The sequence below is a fragment of the Sarcophilus harrisii genome, chromosome 1, assembly GCF_902635505.1.
Source record: "Sarcophilus harrisii chromosome 1, mSarHar1.11, whole genome shotgun sequence".
NCBI classification, from domain to species: Eukaryota; Metazoa; Chordata; class Mammalia; order Dasyuromorphia; family Dasyuridae; genus Sarcophilus; species Sarcophilus harrisii.
The window spans coordinates 625,441,850-625,466,008 of NC_045426.1; the positions used below are offsets into that span (position 1 = coordinate 625,441,850).

General features: G+C 35.5%; 1 protein-coding gene across 1 annotated transcript in view; it reads right to left on the bottom strand.

The window, feature by feature from the left end:
- ZFAT (zinc finger and AT-hook domain containing) overlaps positions 1-23,814 on the bottom strand; it is a 280,081-nt gene extending 256,267 nt beyond the window's left edge. Inside the window, exon 1 of the mRNA XM_031947230.1 lies at positions 23,465-23,814. Coding sequence (XP_031803090.1) covers positions 23,465-23,483 — 19 coding nt within the window. The 5' untranslated portion in view covers positions 23,484-23,814. The remainder of the gene's footprint in view (positions 1-23,464) is intronic.
- Positions 23,815-24,159: the final 345 nt, after the last annotated feature.

A 24,159-nucleotide genomic window follows, 5' to 3' on the forward strand; every position in this document is an offset into this window, starting at 1 on the left:
AAGACCTGTTGTTTTATACAAACACCCTAGAAATAACTAGAAACTACACCCTGTTGTTTTATACAAATTACTTATGGGCCTCGGTATTCTCATTTGTAAGATGGAGTTAATAATAATTGTACTAATAGTAACAGCAATATTGTAATGGTGTTTAACTATGAAAGACTTAACTACTCTGATCGTGAGAATGACGCAAGACAATTCCAAAGAACTCATGTTGGAAAATGTTTTCCACTACCAAAGAAAGAAATGAAAAATTTGGAGAGCAGATTTAAGCATGTCTTTTTTATTTTATTTTTCTTGCTTCTTGAGATTTTGTGTGTATTTTCTTTTACAACATGGCTAATATAGAGATATGTTTTGCATGATATCACATGTACAATCAATATCATATTGCTTGCCTTTTCAAAGAATGGGAAGGGGCAAGAGATTGAGAGAAAATGTGAAACTCAAAATTTTTTAAAATATATGTTAAAAAAATTTTTAAATGTAACTGGGAAATATTTAAATAAAATATGTTTTGAACATATTTTTTTAAAAAATAATTGCACTACTTGGATAAAGGATTGCTATGAGGAAAAAAACTACAAAGTCTAGTATAAATAGAAATTATTAGTAATTGTTCAGTCACTTTCAGTCATGTCAATTCTTTTTGACCCCACCTGGGGTTTTCCTAGCAAAGATACTAGAGTGATTTGCCATTTCCTTGTCCAGTTCATTTTACAGATGAGAAAACTGAGGCAAACAGTATTAAATGACTTGCCCATTAAATGACTTAAATGGCTTGTAAGTGCCTGAAGCCATATTTAAACTCGGGTCTTCCTGATTCCAGGCATTGTGGTCTATCTGCTGTATCACTAACCTGTCCCAGAAGCTATTAACATTACAGGATAATTAGTTTTTCAAATATTTTTATTAATGTATAATGACCTCCAAATTCATGTGCCTTGAATGTACATGTCCAAAACAAATACAAAGCATCTTTAAAAGTCAATTAGATCAAGGAGATGGGGAAGGATTTTTGCAAGATCTATAAAGCATAAACAACTATCCTCCAAAACTCTTCAAGTTATTTGTTTGAAATTTATTCTAAAGTAATACTTCATGCCCTTCTCTTCAATAAGAAAAAAAAGAATATGAATCAACATGATTTGTTGTATTTGGTGGCATAGTTGGTAGGTAAAGAACAGTTATTTGTCAGGAAAGCAAAGCATTAGTCTTCATGTAACCATGAAATAATAAATAAAGATTTAAGTACAACAAACTCCCTCTAAAAATGACTGATTGCAAATAAAAAGAGTAATCACATTAAAACAGGAACTTTGGTTTATGTGATATTTTCTATGACTTACTATAGCAGTCCATTTCAGGGAACAATAAACCAGAAAATTAAGGGTGTGATTATTCAGCAGTCCATTAAAATGGAAGAGTATAATCCACTTAGTATCATTTTACACAAAGGAAATATGTATTTAATAAACATCCACTGTCTGTCATAATGGATACTCCTGTAATATATAGGAATTTTAGCATTTAAATATAAATCAATATTTAAAAATAAGTACATTGGCTATTAAACAGCTCACAGTTCCTTTCATTCATTGAGAAGAAAAACTATCAAAATATGTTCTATCAGCAACCTCTTGTGGCCAAAGAAGAGTGCTGCACTGCTTACTATTTGGAATTATCAAAAGGTAAAATTCATAAAATAACATGTCTTCTATATGTGAAGAGAATGCAATTTCCTTTAGATCAGTAGGACCTGAATTCTGAGTTGTTTTTTGTTTGCTTGTTTAATATTAAGGTATAGATTACAATAAATTATCCATTAGGACAAAAGATAGTTAACCCTTAAGCTAAGCCCCCTCCAAAAAAATTAACCCACAACAATGACTCACACTTCAGATCACAATAGTATTTAGAACTAGAAGAAATAAACCATGACCTTCATTTTATATATTATGAAATTGAAGCCCAGAATGGCTAAAGAAACTGACCACAAAGTTATTGCCACAAGTATACAGTGTACATAAGAAAGAAAGGATTCCAAATCAAATCTAAATTTGAATTCTTTCTCAAATCCAGTTTTCTTTCCATTATCCATGCATGGCTTCTAATTTCTTGCCTTATCCCCCTTGTAATCAACAGTGCCAACTGGAGTTCAAGGTATAATCAATAATGACCAGAGGGAAGCTATTGGGTCAAACCCAGGAATCTGTGAGTTGGGGCTCATAAATGCCATGCTTTAATGTAAGAACTAATTAGCTTCATTTTCAATTAATTCTGCATTTTAAAATTAAGTGAATAATCTGTCATGTGGACAAAATTAGTTTTTATTGATAATCCTATAATAACTTATGAAAAAAGTTTCCAAGAATCTTAGAAATAGGGGGAGAGGGGGAATCCAACATACTCTATGAATAATCAATATATGAAGAATTATCTAATCTCAAGTGAAATTTTAAAAAAATATAACACAATAGGGACATATCCTACAGTCTATCAATTTAGGCTACTTTATTGTTAAGGCTGTGTAGACTAGTCATCCTCCCCCCCCCTTGTATCTTCTCCCCATTGGTTTCCTTAATTTTGTTCTTTCCAAAATTGACCTACTAACTGTACTTCTTGGTCTCTACTATAGTATTTCTACTATAATATAACATCCACCTCTTGAACCTTAAGCACAAATGTCAACCAAGTTCCTATACTATATCATCCTTTCCCTCTCCTTCTTCTCTTTGTTATCTTCCTTGGTGATTTCACCTGTGGTGAAAGATTCAGGTATCATTCTCAAGTTGGTAACTCTCAAATGTCTATATCCCAATTGAACTCCCATTCAAGTGCAACATGTCCAAAATTGAACTCGTTGCCCACCCCACCATAAACCCTTTCCTCTTCTAACTTTCAGTTTTGTAACCCCAGAATCTCTTGACTCTTGCTTCTTTTAGATTTAAGAGATGGCTTGGTGTAATGGACAGAGAACCCTGGATTTAGAAAAAACCAAATTCATGTACTAATTCAGACACTTAGGTCAGTAACTCTAGGGAGCATGCAGTAAACTTCTCTGAGCTTCACTTTCCACATCTGTAAAATGAGGGCATTGAACTCAATTACCTCTAAAGCCCCTTTCAGCCCTAAATTTCTGATCCTACAATAAGATCCTATGACATTTTCCTCCCCATATCCACTGCCAAAATCACACATCTCTTAAGTCTATATCCTACTCTATTTTCATGGACACACCTATTTAATGGACTTTAGTGGACAGCAACCACAAATGAATTAGACTACGGAATTTGAAGTTGGAAAGGCTGGTTTAGAATGCTGCCTCTAATACTAGCTGCATGACTATGGAAAAGTAATTTAATCTCTGAGTGAGTTTCCCAATGAATAAAATTATAATAATAATATCTATAACACCATAAGGTCGCTGTGAGATTCAAATGAGATAGTGTAGCTTTATTATACTCTCATTGCTCTCATTCACACTTTGGTCCAGTAAACGTGGGTTTTTATGACACTATGACATTCTGTCTCCCATCTCCTTGGTGTTGACTGCCTGGGATGCACTTTCTCTTCTCTTGTGCTTAATAGATTTTACTATTAATATGTTGTGACAGGAGAAAAAATAAATGATGGAAATGCAAAGAGTATAGCTTCTGTATAAAATCATGTTTTCAGAGTTGGAAGGAACTTCCCTAAGTCATATTGTCCAATCTCCACTCAATCTTAAATGGTGGCCTACAACATCTTGATGGGGAGTTAGTTAGCCTCCACTCAAAGATCTCCAATGACAGAAAAGTCATTACACCCTGGGGTAACTCATCCCATTTGGGGGCATCTCTATTTGTTGAGAAATTGAGAGATTGCTTTAATACTATAATAATCTGCATGCTCAGCTGAAGCAGGATAAATACATATCCTGGATATATTTTGGGAAAAGTCTATTCTCTCCTGATACCTATCAAACTAATCCTCTTGCACGAAAATGTTACAGCCAACCAAGTAAACACTTGGAAAAAACAATGTAATAAGTGTTTCAGAAGAAACTAATGTTGCTAGCTACTTGAAGCATAATCATAAGAAAGAACTGGACATTTTTAGTTACATGGGATAATTCTCGGGGTGAGGGAAGAAGGAGAATTGCAAGGGAAAACATAAAATATAAAAAAACATTAATAAGCATTTATTTTTTTAAAAAGTATGAAAAACTGGAGATGGAAGGGATAGTAGAGGTAGAGACTTTTTTTCTCTAATAGTGGTGATAGATTTGCAAAAACAAACTTTACCCAATTCCTTCATGCCAAATCAAACAGGGAAGAGTGAAAGTTGCAAAATGGAAATGAGCAAAAATGATCCAAACCAATAGAGTACATCTTCTTAGTACTAGGCCCTACCAAACTGAATGGACTAAAGAGACACAAGCAACTTGGAGTTCCTATTATCCATATAAATTCCTTGGATTAGTTTAATCAGCTGGTCTTCATGGGTCTATGGATGAGTGTAGTTTTGATCTAGAGAAGAAAGAATTTCAATTATCGATCCAGATGTTAAGTCAACTTCAATTTCAGGCAATGAGGCAGGCAACAATTTTACTGTCCCAGCTTCCTGTTCACCTGGACTAATATTGGATGAGGTCAATAGCAAAAAGCAACTATAGCAACTGCTGATAACTACTGTTTCATCTCTAAATGGCAACTAATTTCTGATCTAACTAGAACCAAAATAAAGGTGAGGCAGATATTGATGGGGCCGATAAATCAAATAATGAAAAAAAGAAGAAAAAAAAGCATTTCCTCCACAAATTCTCTCACAGATTTCTTCAAATCAACCAAGTTGTGTATCAGAAGACACTAATATTACAGACTATTAGCAGAAACCTCAGAGTAAAGAAATGGGGAATAAAAGTATTTGCGGAATCAAATGCTACCTGTACAAGATCTTGTAAACCTGGCACTACTTTTCACAGGCTGATTTTTTTTTTTTAAGGCTATTCAGTCAAGTTAAATCTTTTGGCTTTTTCTCACAGTAATTAAATGAACATGGAGTTCCCTTATTCCATTTTATATCACTAGCATTATATATGAAAGCATTATATAACCTTCCTAATTTATAGGTCTGATTAGCCCTCTACTTAAAACCATTTAGATATCTTCTATTATTTATTGAATCAATTCCAATCTCCTTTCTGTTGGTATTCAAAACACTCCACAATCTGGCTCCTATCAGATTCATATACTCTAAAATCCTGCAAAACTGAACTACTATTCCCAAATTCATCCTTCCCTTTTCTGCTTCCAAATATTTGTTCGTATCATTCCCTTAAGCTGGGATACATTACCCCAGAAAAAAGTGATCACTCATTCTTTACCTCTTATTTTGTTTTGTGACCACTGCTTCTGAAGTTTTCATAGAGTCACAGAAAGAATTCAAAGTCTGCCTAATAAGGCATCTAGTCCAAACCATACCCAGCTAAAATCATTTCAACAGTATCCTTAACATATGGTCATCCAGCCTCAGTTTGAAAACTTCCGTAAGAAAGAATTCTTACCTTTAAAGGTAAACTTCAGTTTATTAAGATATTTTCCTTATATCAAGACTAAATCTGCTCCTACTTCTATCTTTGGGGTCCATGCAGAATAAACTTCATCTTTTATCCCTCTGGCAATCTCCACATTGTGAAGTCAATTCACTCGTCTATATCTTCTTATCTTCTCTAAACTTAAATACCCTCAGTTCCTCAGATGGCAGGTTCTTAAGGTCTCTCAATATTCTGATGAACCTCTTCTAAATACACTTCAGCTCATGTATGTCTTTCTAAACTGTGGCACCTAGAATTAAATACAAGTAGTCCAGATATAACTTGATCCAAAACTTTGCTCCTCCCTTATTCTGGACACTATGTTTCTCTAAAGACAAATTAAGAAAGAATTAATTGTGGGGTTTTTTTTAGCTGCCATGTCATACTATGATGTGCTTCATGGGAAGCATTGTCAGGTCTTTCTAGTCCCAATTTATATTTCTGTATTTGATTCCTGGAAACCAAATGTAGAACTTTACATTACTCCCAATATAATTTTACGGAGAGTGAAAAACTGAGGAATAAGGAAGTTAAGTGACTGACTCAAGAGACAGTAAAAATCAGAGGTGGGATTTGAATAAAAGTCTTTTATGTACAAAGCCAGTATAACTTTCCATTGAACCACACAAACTGGTGATATCCCACTAGGCCCAGACAAACTATATCCTACAATAATAGTTCTCAAACTTAAAAAAAAAAAAAAAATATTGAAAACCTTAAAAAAGCTTTTGTTGATGTGTTATATTTATCAACATTTATTATGTTATAAATTAAAACATCTTAGCATTATTATAAAATAGTTTTTACCTTACAGATCTTCTAATACTGTCTCAGAGACTCCCAGATGACATTTTGTGAATCATTGTTCTAGAGTACTGAAAGAATTAGCAGGTTGCTGCTACTGGTAATCTCTGAAAGAGCTTGGAGAAATGAGTGATGAAAGATGACCAGAGATAGGCAAAATTTTTAGAGGAAGCTGAACAGTGGGTATACCATAAAGTCTGGGCATAGAATCAATTAGATCTAAATTAATCCAGCATCAGAACCTTAATAACTGTATGAACTTGGACAAGTCACTTGATCTCTATTGGTTTTAGCTTCTTTATCTGCAAAAATGAGGATAATAATAGCATCTACATCCCAGGATTATTGTGAGCATAAAATGAGCACTTAACATATTGCCTGGCATGTAGTAAGTACTATATAAATTCTAGATGTTTTTTTCCTCCCCCAAAAGATGGAAGGAAGAGGGAGTAAAGAGCAAGAGCAGATTTGCAAACTCTAACAGATCTAAATTCTAGAACACATTGTTCACTTGTTTATGAACATTTATCACATTCTATTTTGTATCCTGTCCAATATTGCATATCATAGTAAAAAGTAAAAAAAAAAAAAAAAAAAAAAAAAAAAAGAAAAGAAAAGAAAAAATGAGCTCAAAGTCAAAAGATCTGGGTTCAAAGCACAGTTCCAAAGTCTGCCAATCTATCATATCTCTGATCCTCAGTTTGCTCATTTGTTTAAAAAAAAAAAAAAAAAAAAAAGAATAATAACCTGTCTCTGGGGACTGCTGTAAGGAAAATGTTTTCTATACCTGAAAGCATTATATAAACATTAACTATATATCTACCAAACTCAAGAGTCTCAAACATACATTCTGAGGGCTAAATTCAGCCTGTCTGGCCCCACTATACATCCCACTTGAGATTTTCAAAAAAGAGAATTTTACCTTATAAGCTATCATAGAGGAACTAGCAGACTAATTGACTTGCTACAAAGTGTCATGTTAGTAAACCATGATATCAAATTGTAACTACAGTTGTATGGATCCACATACCAGTTGATTTCTGATCCTGTTGCCTTCTTCTGAAAAACAGATTTATAATTTGCAAACTATCAACTTCTTTTGGTAAAGGTCTATATCATAATAATTTTCTAAAAAAGTAACTGTTTCTTCATATTTCAGCCAAAAGTAGCGCAAAGATTACATAAGAAACATTTCTTGAATTAAGTGCCATGTATTTTCATTTTTCTTCTTTTGGGGAAAAAATGCAAATTTATAATACTGCCGTATTTTCTTTTGTACCTTTAATTCAACTGAAAAACATAAAAGGCTTAGACTATTTTTAGATGTTCAGCATGCTCTATTTCTATATAACTAATTGCTAAATAATATTTTCCACCAGGATTATCTCTTTATCAAAACTAAATGCACTAATTTTGCCTTAGGTTATTTTAACGTTGGCAGAAACTTACATTTAGATATATATATTAAACTAATTATTGAAAACAATGGTGAAGTTCCAATAAAAATGCAACACATAGAATGAATGAATTTGAAAAATTAAAACAACACATATATAATAAGATGCTGATAAGCATGCCAACTCTTGCTGCTCACAAAGTTAACATTTTTATTAAATGCAGAAAACAACTCCTGTGGGCTTTTCTTTTCTGAAACTGGGTTAACAAAATAAAATGAAAAATGCTTAGTATCAGCAATAATTAAAGCTGGGCCAACAGTTGCATTATAATTTTATGCATACATATTTCTTACAACTGAAACTTGTCATAATTTTTTAAAGTGTTATTTGGAAACACTGAAAATAAGAACTCAGAGCAATGCACAATATTAACAATCAAGACAAACATCACGGAGAGGAGCCTAAGCTATTTTCTCAAACAAGGAGAGGGAGGGACAGATCACAAAAATAAAGAGAAAAAGGAAGCAAATAAACCCTATAATTTCATTTGGCAACAACATTATTAAGCTCTTTTACAAGAGAACAGTTGTAATAAAAGCCCCAAGGATGAAAGCTGGCTCATTGTTCAGAGGAAATGGTAATACAAGATTTGGCCATATACAGATGATAAAGACAGCGAAGACACATTCCTGCTAAAAGTTAAAATAAATTTTAAAAACTTTTACTATTTACATGGTAACTATGAATTTTTTTAAAAAATTAAGCACTTGGCCTCGTGTGTGTGTGTGTGTGTGTGTGTGTGGATAAGGTATGATGCTTGAGAAAGCTAAGACAGACAGACAGACACACACACACACACATATATATATATATATATATATATATATATATATATGTATATGTATATGTATGTATGTATGTTGGGGGAGGGGAGAGCTCCCTGAATTCAGCTCAATTTAAATTCACATTTTAGGAGTCTTCATGATATTATGCTCATATTCAAGAATTTGCACCTTTCATTTGTTTTTCTATAACTAATAAAGCCATTAGGAAAACCAGCAGAATTGACTGAGTAAAGAAAAGATTCGGAATCTCATTTAAAACCCCGCTCTGCCACTTCACCTAATGACCTAGGGTATCATCGAATCTCTCTGGATCTGAATTTCCTCATCTCAAAAATGAAGCTAGATCTTTAAATTACCTTCTTCCTCTAAATGCTTTAATCTTATGAGGAATTAGTCTCAAAAAAACCAGAAGATGGTGGTGGTGGTGGTGGTGGTGATGATGATGATGAGATGATGATAGTAATAGCTGATATTTATATAGTACTTTCCAATTCCCAAAACTCTTTCCTCATAAGTCTAGTTTAAATGCACACTCTCCAACAGAAAGTGTTGTCTCACTTATCATCACTTATCAGCAGGGGTCTCTTTGCTGCTAAATACATTGTTCATTTTTCCATAGAATTTGATATTTTTGACTACCCTCCTCTGCCCTTTCTGGATATTCTTTCTCTCTTGAATTATGGTTCTCTTCCTATCTATCTAACTTATACTTCTTAGTATCCTTTGCTGGAGTTATTGGCCAGTTCCCACCTGACACCTGAATATCTCTTCTCTTATTTCTTTATACTCTTTCTTGGTAATCTCACCAGCTCCCAAAGATTCAAGTATCCTCTTCATGCAAATAACTCCAAAATCTATACATTCAACTCTTATATTATGCCTGAGCTTTAGGATCATATGTACAACTGCCTACTGAGTATCTATGCCTAGACAGCCCATAAACATATGAAACTTAATATGCAAACAGAATTCATGATCTTTTCCCAGACTCATATTTATTTCAAATTTCCTACTTCTATTTGAAGGCACTACCATTTTTCTCCTCAACCTAAATCATAACCTTGAGATCATGTTGTACTCTTCCCTGTCACATTCTCTCTCCCTTCCTCCTTCCCTTTCTCCCCTCCCCCTATCTTTTTCTCTCTCCCTCTTTCTGTGTCCCCTGCTCTTCTCTTTTTTTTTTTTTGGGGGGGGGGAGGAGGGAGGTGCTGGCGCACACACGCACGCACACACACACACACACACACACACACACACAATTAGCTGCCAAGCCTTGTCAATTATATTTTCTCACCATCTCTCTTATCCATTGCTTGTTTCCTCACTTCACAATCACCCTAGTTTGGTCCTTATTATATCTCACCTGGGCTACTGCAATAAACTATTAATTGGTCTACCTGCTTCCAGTCACTCCTCTGTCCTTCCTTTATTACTTTCCAAACAGCTAACAAATAATATCCATAAAATGAAGTTATGATCATGTCCAGAAGTATGCAAGAGCCAGCTTGAATTGCTTTCAAGTCAATTGTTAAATTTTCATTATTAGCATTTACACACACACACACACACACACACAGATTATTTTTATCTCTATTTTAACTACAAGGTTGGTCCAGAAATCACATGATATAATGTATATAGAGCACTTTGTTAACCTTAAAACAATATATAAATGTCACTATCAGTTGAATATGTTTCTCAAGGGCAAAGATAATTTCCCTTTTGTCTTTGCAAAACTAGGACTTGGAGCAATACTTTTAGCATGTGCCCTCTACAGCACACACTAGGCACTTAATACGTTTTGCTGAACTTATTTGAGAACAATATCAGAAAATCTAAAGCACTAATAAATAAAGGCTCAGGAAGAATGATAAAGATAACAAAACAAACTTGTAAAGCTACACCTGAATCAGGGGCTAAATAAGAATAGATTCACCACTTGGCATATAATGTTAATACATAATAGAGGAAACAAAAAAAGTAAAATTACATTTGAGTTGTACAAAACCTTCATCATCACCTTGGATTAACTTGCTGGATTAACACTTTTTATATCATATACATTAAGTGATTATCTGGTCTCTCCCTACTAACATTTCAGTGTCATTTTCATTGTCTCATAAATTAGTTCATTTCACATGTAGAAGGCATCCTGAGGTCTCTACTGGGGACTACTATAGAGCCTGGTCTTTGATTCTTCCTTATTCAACATGTTTGTCAATGCCTTTAAAAAAATACTTTAAAATTTGCCAAGAATTCAAAACTCAAAAAGATACTCAATATAGAATACAAGATAATTTGAAGAGAGCATCACTAAGACACTACATAGCACAAAGTAAAATCTTAATGAATGCAACATGATGATTAATTCATTGATTGATACCATGTGCCTGATATGGTTCTAAGTGCCAGAGATAATAGACAAAAACTGAATAGATGGGGGATGGAGGTGTTTTACAGAATACAAAAGATAATCAAGAACAGATTCATATATAAGGCAGAGTCAAGAGACAGAAATAAGAAAGACATGCATTCTAGACATGAGAACAGTGTACAAAAGTATGAGATGATATCCGTTAGATACAAAAATATATACCATGGTTAATTTGCTTTCTACTACTAATAATGACCACTTCTGTTTGAGGGTTCTAAAGTTTGCAAATTCTGTCACACGTATTAAAAGAAAATTAATCTTGATAATCACTTAAGTAACTCAAGTAATTTAATCATATTATTAGGGGGCTGAAGTGGACAGGTGACCCTGATTTTTGACAAACAAAACATAAGCCAAAGGAAAAAGAAAAAATGGCACTCAGAATCACAATTAGGGCTGGAAAAGACCTTGAATATTCCATAGCCCAAACTCTTCATTTTATGGATGAGGAAACAGGATTAGAAAGGTTAACAATCTTACAAAAAGTAACATGAGAATTACATCACAAAGCCACATTTTAAAGCCCAGAAAGTTAATATACTCATAGGCTAAAAACAGATAGGGAAACAAACACAAGTAGAGGCACAGCATCTAGAAATGACACTGTTCCACACTTGTTGGTTCATATCTGAGATACTGAGTTCACTTCTTGCTACCATCTCTTAGGAGTGAAATTGGTAAATTGAGGGAGAGATTTGGCACACCAGCCTGGGGGCTATTGTTTGTACATTCCTGAGTTGGAAAGCTTCCAGAACAGATCAATCAGGATAACAAAGGGCTTTAAGAAAATGCCTTATGAAGATTGATTATAGGTATTAATAACATTTAACCTACAGAAGAAAAGAGGGTGAACATTATAATTTTATGGATTTTGAAGAACTGTCACACATATGAGGGCTTAGAATTGTTCTGACTTTCTGAAGAGGCTAGAACTAAGAGTAATATTTGGAAATGCAAAGAGGCAAATTAAGACTTGACACAAGAAAAACACACCTAAAAATTAGAATTATCCAAAAGTGGAAGGGTTGCGTTGGGAAGAAAGGTAAATTTTGCATAGTAGAATCAAGGCTTTTTAAACTATTTATCAGGTGTTATAGAGGAAATTCTTAATCAAGAATAAATTAATCTAGGTCCTCTGAAGTTCCTTCCAATGCTGAGATTCTATATTAATATATATATATAATATATATTCTTATATTAATAAGGCAGAATTTGGATAAAAAAAATCATTGATTTAGATTTAGAAATAATCTGAAAGGAATCACACTGATTCCTTGCCAAAATCATAAATCCCATGAATTTACCAATAAGTGCTTATCTAATCTCTGCTTGAAAAGCACTAAAGGAAATATTACCTCTTAAAACAGGACATTCCATTTTTTAGACAGCAAATTTAGACTAAAAGACACAAAATAGCAACTCTCAAAAAGACCTGAAGACAAATGTAAGAAACATAAATGAGATTAAACTTTTAAATGTCTATTTTAATGTGTCATTATATCTGAAATGTTATTAGTATAAAGCATTCTAAATATTATCCTATTCCTCCTGAAATACTTGAAGTTCACTTTTAATCAACTGATACACACATAAAGACACACAGAGACCATCATGGCTCCAATATTCTTATCTGGGAGGATGGATTTTTACCTTTTTAAGATATGGATAGTAGATTCTTTCTCTTTTTTTAAAGTTAAGACTTCTGATGTTGTTTATCTCTAGCTAGATATTTAAGTAGAAGTTGAAATTCCTGAGAAACAGAGAGTTTACCCTTCTTCCCATCCTTCTTTTTTTTTTTAAATGTCACTACTATCTTTAGTTCTCCATCGAGCATCTTCAGAAAGGTGCCATTCAGGGTCCTTCCTGGCACTGGTGGCAACCTGTTCCCCATGGTCTACCATTCGGAAAAACTCCAGGCATTCTGCAGGCTTCCTGATCACTACAAACCTAAGCAATCTCCTCCATTTCAGGTCTCAGCTTCCTCAAACAGTTAAATTCAGGCTAGTCAAGCCCTAATCTTTTCAAATCCCTATTATATGGTCAGATTCCAGTAAAGACAGAGTCTTAATTCTGACTCCCCTGGAACATTTTTTTTTTAATTAATACTTTACTTTGAAAACGGCTCTCTTGGCAAACATTATCTTGAATCTTGCACACTACTTTGTAAGAAAGTAGGAATTTAATAAATGTTTGATTAATTGAATTGTATCTGTTTTGAAAATACTACTTCTATTAATAGTGAAGAAACCCTTTCAATCAATGTAGATCCCAAACTGTTTTATAATACAATCTTAAAACATTGCCCTAACTACCAAGAAGTTCTGGCCATTCAATGTACATCAGAGGCAAGACTTGTACTTGAGGGCAAAGGTCACCTGCCATGTATTAAATTATGCTGCCTCACTTTTACTTAGGAATAAATAAAGTTCAACTTTTTACTTAAGAAATGTTCTTTCTTTTCTTTTTGGAAACAATTGAGATTAAGTGACTTAGGGGTCACTTAGGGGCCCAGGGTCACACAGCTACTAAGTATCTGAGGCCAAATTTGAACTCCTCCTAACTCCAGAGTTGGTGCTCTATCTACTGGGCTACCTAGCTGACCCACTGCTTTGGAAATTTTTAAAAGGAAATTATGTCAAGTTGATTTGGTAATTGGTCTAACAAATAATTCTAGTATATTGACAAATATAATTGCATTTTATTAGTTTCTAGCACTATGGAGAAATGTAACAAATTCCTACAAGTCACGTAGCCCAACCTCCTTCCTACCCAACAAGGAGAATAGCCTTTAACTCCCTCATACCGGGGACAGAGTACTGGCTCTGGAGCTGGTCAATTTCCCAGTTTGTAAAAGGTCAGCCACTCATCTCTGTTGCTAATTCTCTGTATGGTCATGGGCAAGACATTTAACCAATCTTACTTTAGTTTCTCCTTCAGTAAAACAAGTATTAGATGACCAGGTATCTGAGGTCATTTCCAGCCCTAGTCCTATTACCCTATGGACACCTCTTTAAAGTCGTCATGCAGTCAGTCTCTGCTTGAACAATTTCAGTAATGGAGACTTACCATATTCTTATATCAAATAGCTTTACCATTAGGAAGTTCTCCTCCTACAAAGAGGTAAATCAGTTTGTCTCTCTGTAATTCCCATTTCAATGCCACTAATTCTAATTTATGGGGTCAAGAACAAATTGGATCCTTTTTTTAATGTGATAGACCTTCAGATATCTGAAGACAGTGATTAGGTCAGTGAAGAGGTAGGAGAGAGACCAGAGAAATGGAAAGACTGAAGGCCACTCCATAGTGCTTTGTTGAAAACAAAGAATGGGTTAAGGGGTAAGGCAGAGGACAAGATGGAATGATATAATATATTATAATCAAAATAATTTCAGAGTTCATGAAAATGGAAATGAAATAAACACAAATGGGTGATAGGGAGGATATAAAGATCTCTATACATAACTGAAGTGGAGAACTAAGTAGACTGAAGAGGCAGTAAGCTGGAATCCTTCTTTGTAGTTGTTCAATTGTTTCAATTATGTCCAACGTTTTGTGATTCCATGTGGAGTTTCTTTGGCAAAGATAACAAATAGTCTAACATTTCCTTTGCCAGTTCATTTCACTGAGACAAACAGAATTAAGTATGCCCAGGTTCTTACAGCTAGTGTCTGAGATCACATTTGAACCCAAAATGAGTATTCTTGATTCCATTTTTGGTGTGCTATCCACTACATCACCAAGCTGTCTTTTATGGGGACTTGTTAAGTTGTTTCTCCCTTGTGAAGTGAACTCCTTAAGGATAAGAGTCTATTTTTGCTTTTCTTTTTATTCCCAATCCTTAGACCTATGCCTAGTATATAGTAAGCACTTAATACTTCTGGTTGTTGAATATCTAAACTAAGTAAACTACTTGATCTCTTGATATTTCCAGGTAATCTAAGACACTCTAAATTACAAGTGAGTAGAAGATTCTACACAGATGAAATAACAAGTCCAGATGCACCTCTCCATGTCCACACTCTTGCCTAACTCCCCAAAATATCTACCTAATAAGAACCAGTTAGCAACTCAGTTCATTCTAAAGATCCACTAGGGGGAGATAAGGGGTAAATTTTCATTCACTTTATACCACTTGAATAAATTATTTTAACACTTTGTAATTTTAAATTAGAAGGAGAGAGATGACAAGCAGAAGCCTTATTAAGTTCAGACTAATTCAGGTATTTATTGGAGGAAAAAAATGAGAAACATTTCTAGACATTCACCTGAAAAGGAAGAAATACCATTTGCTCTATCTGCTCTAAGTACTCTCACTTTATTTTCTTAATTGACATAAAACTTTAAATGCTCATTTGATGAACATCATATAGGCTTTAAAAAAAAAATAAATGAAAAAGAATTTCTCAGATATCCCATAGAAAACAGAAAGAAAATATATAGAGAAAATAGGAGATATCTGAAAAATAAAATAAGCTGAATATCATGAAAGTCATGATGTTAAAAGTGAACCTGATATCACCCTCCTGTTAGTTCAGGTTCGATTTTAGGTTGAAAGGAGATAGTCATAAGTCACTGCACATTTAAGAAAGCCTTAATATATTATACAATAAAAATACAATGGCACTTAGCTCCTAAAACATGCCTCCCTCACTCACAATCCCTACTCCTATCTTCATAAAGAATAGCATCTCATCAGGATAAAAAAGAATTGAATGATCCTTAGAAATCCACCAAGTCAAAGGGACCTGAATTGCTGTGGGACTTTTTGGACCCTTAGGTGGTTAACCAGGAAGTTATGGTTAACTGACTCCCAGGTCAATCAGGGACTTTAAAGGAAAATTATTCCCTGGAGGCTAGGGAAATAAGTTGGGTATTAGTCCTAGCACATCTTTTTTTCTTCATATATAATACCAGGTAGGTAAAAAGATTCCCAGAAAATGTGTCCCAGGCAAAAAGAGTACACTAATGGTTTTAAGGTATACCTCAGGGATCTAGTTCGACAGTAATTCACTCCATCACTTTAGTAGGCTACTTAAAACTCTCTAAGCCTCATTTTCTATATTGAGCTAATTAGATCATCTCCAAATTCCAAAATTATTCTTCTAATTTCTATTGTCATAACATATTTCAGTGCATTTTAGAAACTAACCCTTTAGAAAGTACAGCTGTTCTGTCCCACAGATAAGGAAAAGCAACTCTGGAGGGATCAACTGTCACAATATCCAAAGGAGAAACAATCTAAGCTTCTGCAATGGTAATAAAAAATTTATTAATTTTTAGGGCTCCAGGGGACAAAATTAAGCCAGTGGTTAGAAAGTAAAAATAGGTAGAGTTCTCTTCAGTATAAAAGAAAGCTTCTTCCTCAAATGACATTAGGGGAAGAAATAAATTAGAAATAAAGGTTATTCCAAAAAAAATGCAAAAACAAAAATTGCAAAAGCCAGCAGCTGCAAAGGAAATCCAGCCTGGAGACCTTACCCACCTCCTCAATTCCCCTTGGCCAATTCCATTGCCACTGTCATCATATTAAAGCCAAGTGATTCCAATGGCCTCCCTTTCTCCTTCAATCCACTAAATATGGACATGGCCCCTTTGTTTATCTTCAGCCCTATGTTCTTTTCTCTAAATTGTCCTTTGAAGATCTGGCTCATCAATTCCCATTGCCCTAGCCAGCTCTATACCAATCAATTCCAAATCTACATATCCAAATCTGAGGACTTTTCTCCTAATTTCTAGTTTCACATTTCCAACTGCCTAGTAGATATTTCCACCTGATGTCTAAATGGTTGCTTCTAAGGCACTATGTATGTATAAAACTGATTATCGTTTTTCCAGAAAAAAAGTCTTCAGTCTTCCTGATTCTTTATTTCTATTAATACCCAAGATCAAAATTCTAAATTCATCTTTTAATTCATTGCCTCTCTGTCCCTGTTATATATATGAAAATCCAGGTATCTGGTTCTATCAATTATTTATTCACGTTTCTCCTATCTAGCCCTTCCTTTTCATTCTTCCTACTATAAAAAGAAACAATGGGGGCATTCAAGAAGAAGAATGAATGCACTTTTGGGAGTAGCCAAATGTAGGGAATCAAGATAATGGATTTTTCTTGGAGTATTTCTTATTATTGGTCATTTCAGTCATGTCCAATTCTTCGTGATCCCATGTGGGGATTCCTTGACAAAGATACTGAGTAGTTTGTCATTTCCTTTTCCAACTCATTTTACTGATAAGGGACTCAGGCAAACAGGATTAAGTGACTTGTCCAGGGACACACAGGTAGATTTGAATTCAAGATGAGTCTTCCTGATCTCAGGACCAGTACTCTATCCACTGAGCCACCTAGCTGATGGCCAGCTTTGACATACTTTAGAGTGACAATAGGATAGTACAGACCAAGAAAGACTACAAGCGAAAGAAGGATTAAGTCTATGGAGTAAGGCAACTAAAACCTGGAGGAGAGTTTTCTTCTCTTTCATGAAGAAGATGATCATAATCATAATTTCACAAAGCACTTCAGATACTAATGTATAGCTCATTTAACAGTGCTAAACTTGGAATAATCCCCCTCTTTGCAGAGGTGAGATATTAAGGAGTCGCTTATTGTTTGAACCTCAATAACCTCATTTGCAAAATGGAAATAACCACATCTACCTTGTAGAGCTGTAGTGGAAATCAAATAAGAGAGTGTAAACATTCTGTAAACCTTTGGTTGTTACTATTTTTATGGAACAAAAAAAAGAAGAAACTATTATCAGGCTACGGGTCACAAATAAATTGGTTTAGGTGCAATGTTCTTAAATTTACTAAAAGTCTGAGATTCAGCGATAACGATTTGAGATATTTTATATCTGTGAAAATTGCATCTTTTTAAAATACTAATAAATGTATCTTATTATTATTATTATTATTTCCATTCTGAATTAACATGAAATCCTAATGTAATAAGGAGGATTTAAAATTACTAATGAGAGTTCATCAAAATAGCAATAAAAACAGACTTTTATATGATGCTTTAAAATGTTCAGAGTACTTTACATAAATTAACTTGTGATCTTCACAATATCATGAAGTACCACAAATGCTTTCATTCCCATATTTTAGATAAGTCAACTGAGGCTCAGTGATTCTTTGTCAATGGTTGTTTGCACAGTTTTGTATTGGTAACAATATTCAAATCCAGGATTCAATTCCAGATATAGCATGCTCTTCTCTAAACCACATTCTCTTGTATAAATTTGATCTACAAAGTATTTCTAAAAGAATGCAGTAAATAACTTCTGAAAACTTATGTGCTTCAGACAAGCTCATAAATTCATTAAAGATAGTAACTGTTCTGTTTTTGTCTTTCCCTAGTACCTAGCACGATGCCTGGTATATAGCAGGTATAAATTCATGCTGCTAGGGAAAAAGAAAAAAAAAAAAAAAAATTTTTCCATGGGTAATGTGGCTCCCTGGGAAGGTCACAACATATAAACCTGCAGCAAATCCTCTTTAACAGGCAGATAAATAAATAAGCTGAGTGATAGTTACACCAAAATTCTAGGGACCCAATGTCTCAAGGTAGAATTCCACATAAAACAGGTTTGTGTACCTTGGAACCCTTCCCAGACCAGAAACATAATAAGGGCCTCACGGTATAACTTATGTACTCATAGCATGGTTAACTATCTGACCCTCAGTTAGGAAATGTACAAGATGAGATTTGGACTAGATGATAAGAAAAGCAATGGAGTCTAATGAAAAGGCTGCATTTGATTCAAATACTCCTTCCAATATGTATATTAGCTGTGGAACCATAACAAATAACTTTACCAACCCTTAGTGTCCTCATCTGTAAAATGAGAATGATAAATGTCATATCTAAGGGTTATTGTAAAGCTCAATTTAAATTATATCAAGTATTTTGCAAATGTTAAGATACTATTTCCTTTTTTCTTCTATGAGATCATTAGAGTAGAGCTCTTTCAAATGAACTTCCTTCTACCTATAACTTTAATGGATTAAACTGGGCCACTGATTCTGACTTGCCCAGAGTCACATGGCTAGTGTGTTTCAAAGATATAATCTGAACTTGGGTCTTAAGAAAAGTTCTCTAGCCACTATACTCCACTTCCACTCAAAGTACTATGTATCTGCCAATTATTATTAATATGATATCTGATTCCTGGGGCATCTGTTTTTGTTTTTTTCTATTCTAACTAAAATCTTTTGCTCTTCATAAAACTTCATCTGTACTGCCTATTTGCTGAAAGCTCATTAAGGGTGGAGATCCATGTTTTCTCAAAATAATCATGTGGAGAGGACCTGACACAGCTGTGCACAACTAAAGTACTTGATTTAGTAAATGTGATTTTGAAGGAATTGACCTTGTAGAGATAAAACTTTCCTTGATTTGATTGAAATAATGTTTACAGGCAATTTTCTTTTTCCCTTCAGAAGTGGGGAGATGGAAGAGAGGCTTAAAGCTATACAAAAGTGGAATCTGATTCCTCAGATATTTCTGAGTTCTTTAACACTGGACATCTTCAGTTTAGATCAGAATATTATAGAGGTAATTACTACTCAGATAAAGGTTGGAATAGAGGACCTTGAAAGTTACTGCCATTTCTGAGATTCTGTAGCTTCATGAATCTTGGGAAAGTCCATATTCTGAAAGTAGCACAAGGCCAGGAATTATTCATGGTTTGTTATTTTTTTTTTTGGGGGGGGGGGGGGGGGGGGGTCATGGATTCCTTTGGCAGTCCAGCCAAAGTTTATGTATCCCTTCTCAGAATAATTTTTTAAATGCATAAAATATTTTGGATTACAAAAGAAACTAACTATTGAAAAAGTTATCAAAACATTAAAAAAAAAATTAGGGACAGCTAGGTGGCTCAGTGGATAACAGCACCAACCCTTTATTTAAGAGGAGCCGAGTTCAAACAGGGTCTCAGACACTTAATACTTCCTTAGCTGTGTGACCCTGGGGAATTCACTTAACCCCAATTGCCTCAGGGGGAAAAAGAAAACATTAAAAAAATTTCATTGACTCCAGAGTAAGAACTCCTTCCTACATTAGAAAAAGATCTGAGTTCTACTTGTGGCTCTGCTGTATTATCTTAGGCCAGTCACTTCAGCTTGTTTCCTTGTCCTGATTTAGAGTAGATGGTAGCTAAGATCTAACATACTATGACTCTTATTTTCTTACAAACACATACCTACATTTGTTTTGAATTGTTTTCCCATACTTCACACCTAGTAGTCAGTAAATAAACTATCATTTATTAAATATCTACTATTAGGCACTATGCTCACTGCTGAAGATACAAAGAAATATAGAAAGTAGTCCTTATTCTCAAGGAATTCACAGTCTAATGGGGGCAGATAACATGGAAACAACAACTATGTATCAATAAGCTACATAAAGGATTAAACTAGAGCTAATCAACAGAGGGAAGGATTCAAGAAGATAAGAGAAAAATTTCCATCAAGAAGAGAGATTTTTCAAAAACATTTGAAGGAAACCAGAGAAGCTTCACACAGAATCAATCATCACACAGCACTTTTTACCTCTTTTACAATTCCTAATATATTCTACCAGGCATTATCTGGATCCTACCCTTTAATTATATTGCCATAAAACTCACATTTCCATAGTTCTTTAAGGATAGAAATTAATTAACTTACAAACTTCTAGTAAGCTAGGAACCAAGTACAAAGTATTCTTTTATCTATTTTGTGGATGAAAACACTGAGGCATAGTAAAGCAAAGGCCAAAGCCACACTAGCCTCAGACACCAGTAATGTGAATCTGGGCAAGTCACTTAACATGATTGCTGTCTGCCTCAATTTCCCTATCTGAAAAATGAACATGTGGTGAGGGCTATATCACACATATAATAGCTGTAAAAAAACTTTATATACCTCAAAACACTATATAAATGCAGTATCTTTGTCATCACTGACTCCCCCACTCACCAGTACTTACAGCTTGGGTTGGGGCATCCATGAGATGGCTATTCTAAGGAACAAAAACATGTTTTAGCTAAAAAGCACCTTGGACAGAACTTAAATAGTGAATTAGCTGAAGAAGCATTTAAGATCTTACTTTGCTCCAGGAACTGTGCAAATCACTAGGAATACAAAGTAAAGTAAAAACAAGGTCTCTATCCTAAAGGAGTTATCATTATAAAAGAGGAAATAACATGCAAAAAAAATGTTATCCATATCTTGCATATGTGGAGAGCAAACACAAAGGGAAGGCTCTAGCTATGGTATAGAAGAGAACTAAGGCAGACAGACCTCTTTTACACAGAAGGAAACTGAAGATCTAGCTAAACACTGAATTTAAACTCCATTTAAAATGTTGAATAAAGTAACGAGTTATGGGCCAGAAAAAGGAGGGCACTAGATAGATAGCAGCAGGGAAAGTCCCCAAAGCATCAAGTTTCCTCACTTGTATGATGGGAAGGACAGCATTTGCACTCTACATCACAGTATTTATGGGAGGGAAAAACTCCTTGTAAACGAGTTGTTTTTTTTTTTTCCTAAAAATTTGCTACCTAACCACATAACTGTTCTGAGCGAAAAATGCTATATTACCACCCCTACTTCAGATAGTAAATTGAGGTAAATGGAGTTTAAGTGGATTGCCCAGGATCACATACCCTGCAGATGTCTAAGACTGAAATCTGAACTAAGGTTTTGACTCTCACATATACAGTAAAACTTTATAGCAATAAAATAACACGATATGGCAACATATAAAATCATCACTACAATGAGTTACTATGACCCAAAAATGTATCACTTAAAAACACAGGAATAAGTATAAATCAAAAAAGAAAAAAAAATCTGGTTTTGATGTGCTTTATTTTAAATTTCTAGACCTGGATTCTTATTAGATAATTAACTTCTTGATTCCGGATCCTTATTAGATCACTAGCGTCTTGATTCCGGATCCTTATTAGATCGCTAGCGTCTTGATTGCGGATCCTTATTAGATCACTAGCGTCTTGATTCCGGATCCTTATTAGATCGCTAGCGTCTTGATTCCGGATCCTTATTAGATCGCTAGCGTCTTGATTGCGGATCCTTATTAGATCGCTAGCGTCTTGATTGCGGATCCTTATTAGATCGCTAGCGTCTTGATTCCGGATCCTTATTAGATCGCTAGCGTCTTGATTCCGGATCCTTATTAGATCGCTAAGCGTCTTGATTGCGGATCCTTATTAGATCGCTAGCGTCTTGATTCCGGATCCTTATTAGATCGCTAGCGTCTTGATTCCGGATCCTTATTAGATCGCTAGCGTCTTGATTCCGGATCCTTATTAGATCGCTAGCGTCTTGATTCCGGATCCTTATTAGATCGCTAGCGTCTTGATTCCGGATCCTTATTAGATCGCTAGCGTCTTGATTCCGGATCCTTATTAGATCGCTAGCGTCTTGATTGCGGATCCTTATTAGATCGCTAGCGTCTTGATTCCGGATCCTTATTAGATCGCTAGCGTCTTGATTCCGGATCCTTATTAGATCGCTAGCGTCTTGATTGCGGATCCTTATTAGATCGCTAGCGTCTTGATTCCGGATCCTTATTAGATCGCTAGCGTCTTGATTGCGGATCCTTATTAGATCGCTAGCGTCTTGATTCCGGATCCTTATTAGATCGCTAGCATCTTGATTCCGGATCCTTATTAGATCGCTAGCGTCTTGATTCCGGATCCTTATTAGATCGCTAGCGTCTTGATTCCGGATCCTTATTAGATCGCTAGCGTCTTGATTCCGGATCCTTATTAGATCGCTAGCGTCTTGATTCCGGATCCTTATTAGATCACTAACTTCTTCATTCCGGATCCTTATTAGATAATTAACTTCTTTATTCCGTCCACTCAAAAAGCAAAGACAAAAAAAGTCCAGGCACAAATTTCATTCGGCGTCGGAGCTCTGGAAGCCGTCCCCACAGGCCCCCGACTTCTCCAACTTCCTCTGCGTTTGCACTCGATATTTTCACCGCCACTAAGAATACTCCTCCAGGTCTAGCCTAATAGGCCCAAGAAAAGCACGTGTCGCCCCAAATAGCAAGCGCGCCCCACCCCGTTCCCATGGAAACCCGTTCTCTACCCCTTCACCACCATCACTACCACCACTGAAGGCCGTGCGCACTACTTTTTTTTTTTTTTTTTTTTTTTTAAGACGGCGTGATCAGATCTGACGCTTCACTCCCTGACGGCACTACATTCGCGGGTCCTCTCCCCAATGCCCGCCCCATCCTCTCGCTTCACCAAGGCGGCGCGCGACGAGGAATCCCTCCGCGCCGCGACGGTCTCAACACTTCTACCCAACGCTACATTCCAAACGGATTCCCGGGAGCCCCACCCCCCCCACTCATATCTTTCCCTTTCCCGTCCCCAACCCGCCTTACCGGCAGCTTGCGTCTCCATAGCAACGCCCCTTCGGAGCTAAAAAAAATAACGTCGGGTCCCTTCCGTGCAGAGTGGGAAGGCTGGACTCTCCGCTAGCGACTTGTTTTCCAATTTTATTTTTTTTTTAAAAAGAGCTGGCGAGGTTATGGCGAATCTGCGGTATTCAACATGGCGGATGGAGTCTTCGCCCTCCTCCCTTTGGGACGTTGACGCCGGCGTCCCGAGCGTCTGCATCAGTTTAAGTGAGGGAGGGGGGGGCGAGCTGGAAAGTCCCAGGAGTATTTCCGGCGGGAGACCAGCCTAGTGCGCATGCCTGATTGTAGTTCCTGGTTCCTCTGTACCCTTTTCCCAGCATCTTTGAACTCCGCTAACTCAGGTTTTCACAAGCCACGTAACTGGATTCTATGGAGTTTGGTGGAGCTAAAGGTTTTGCGTTTGGGAGCGCTCCTTCCTTCTGTCTCATACCTACAGATGGTCTGTTTTCTGGTCTGATCGTCCCTAGCGCTTTTTGGAAGGCTAAAGCAAGTTTCTGTGGGAGCTAAGCCGTTTTCCACAGACGTCAAACTTTTAAAAATACGCTTTTCTCCAAAAAGCTGACTCGACTTTCTGTGGTCATTTAAAGTTCCTGACAGCTCATTTAAGTTTTCAAGTCACCCACCTTAGTAACAATCATCATCTACTGCCTATTGGAACC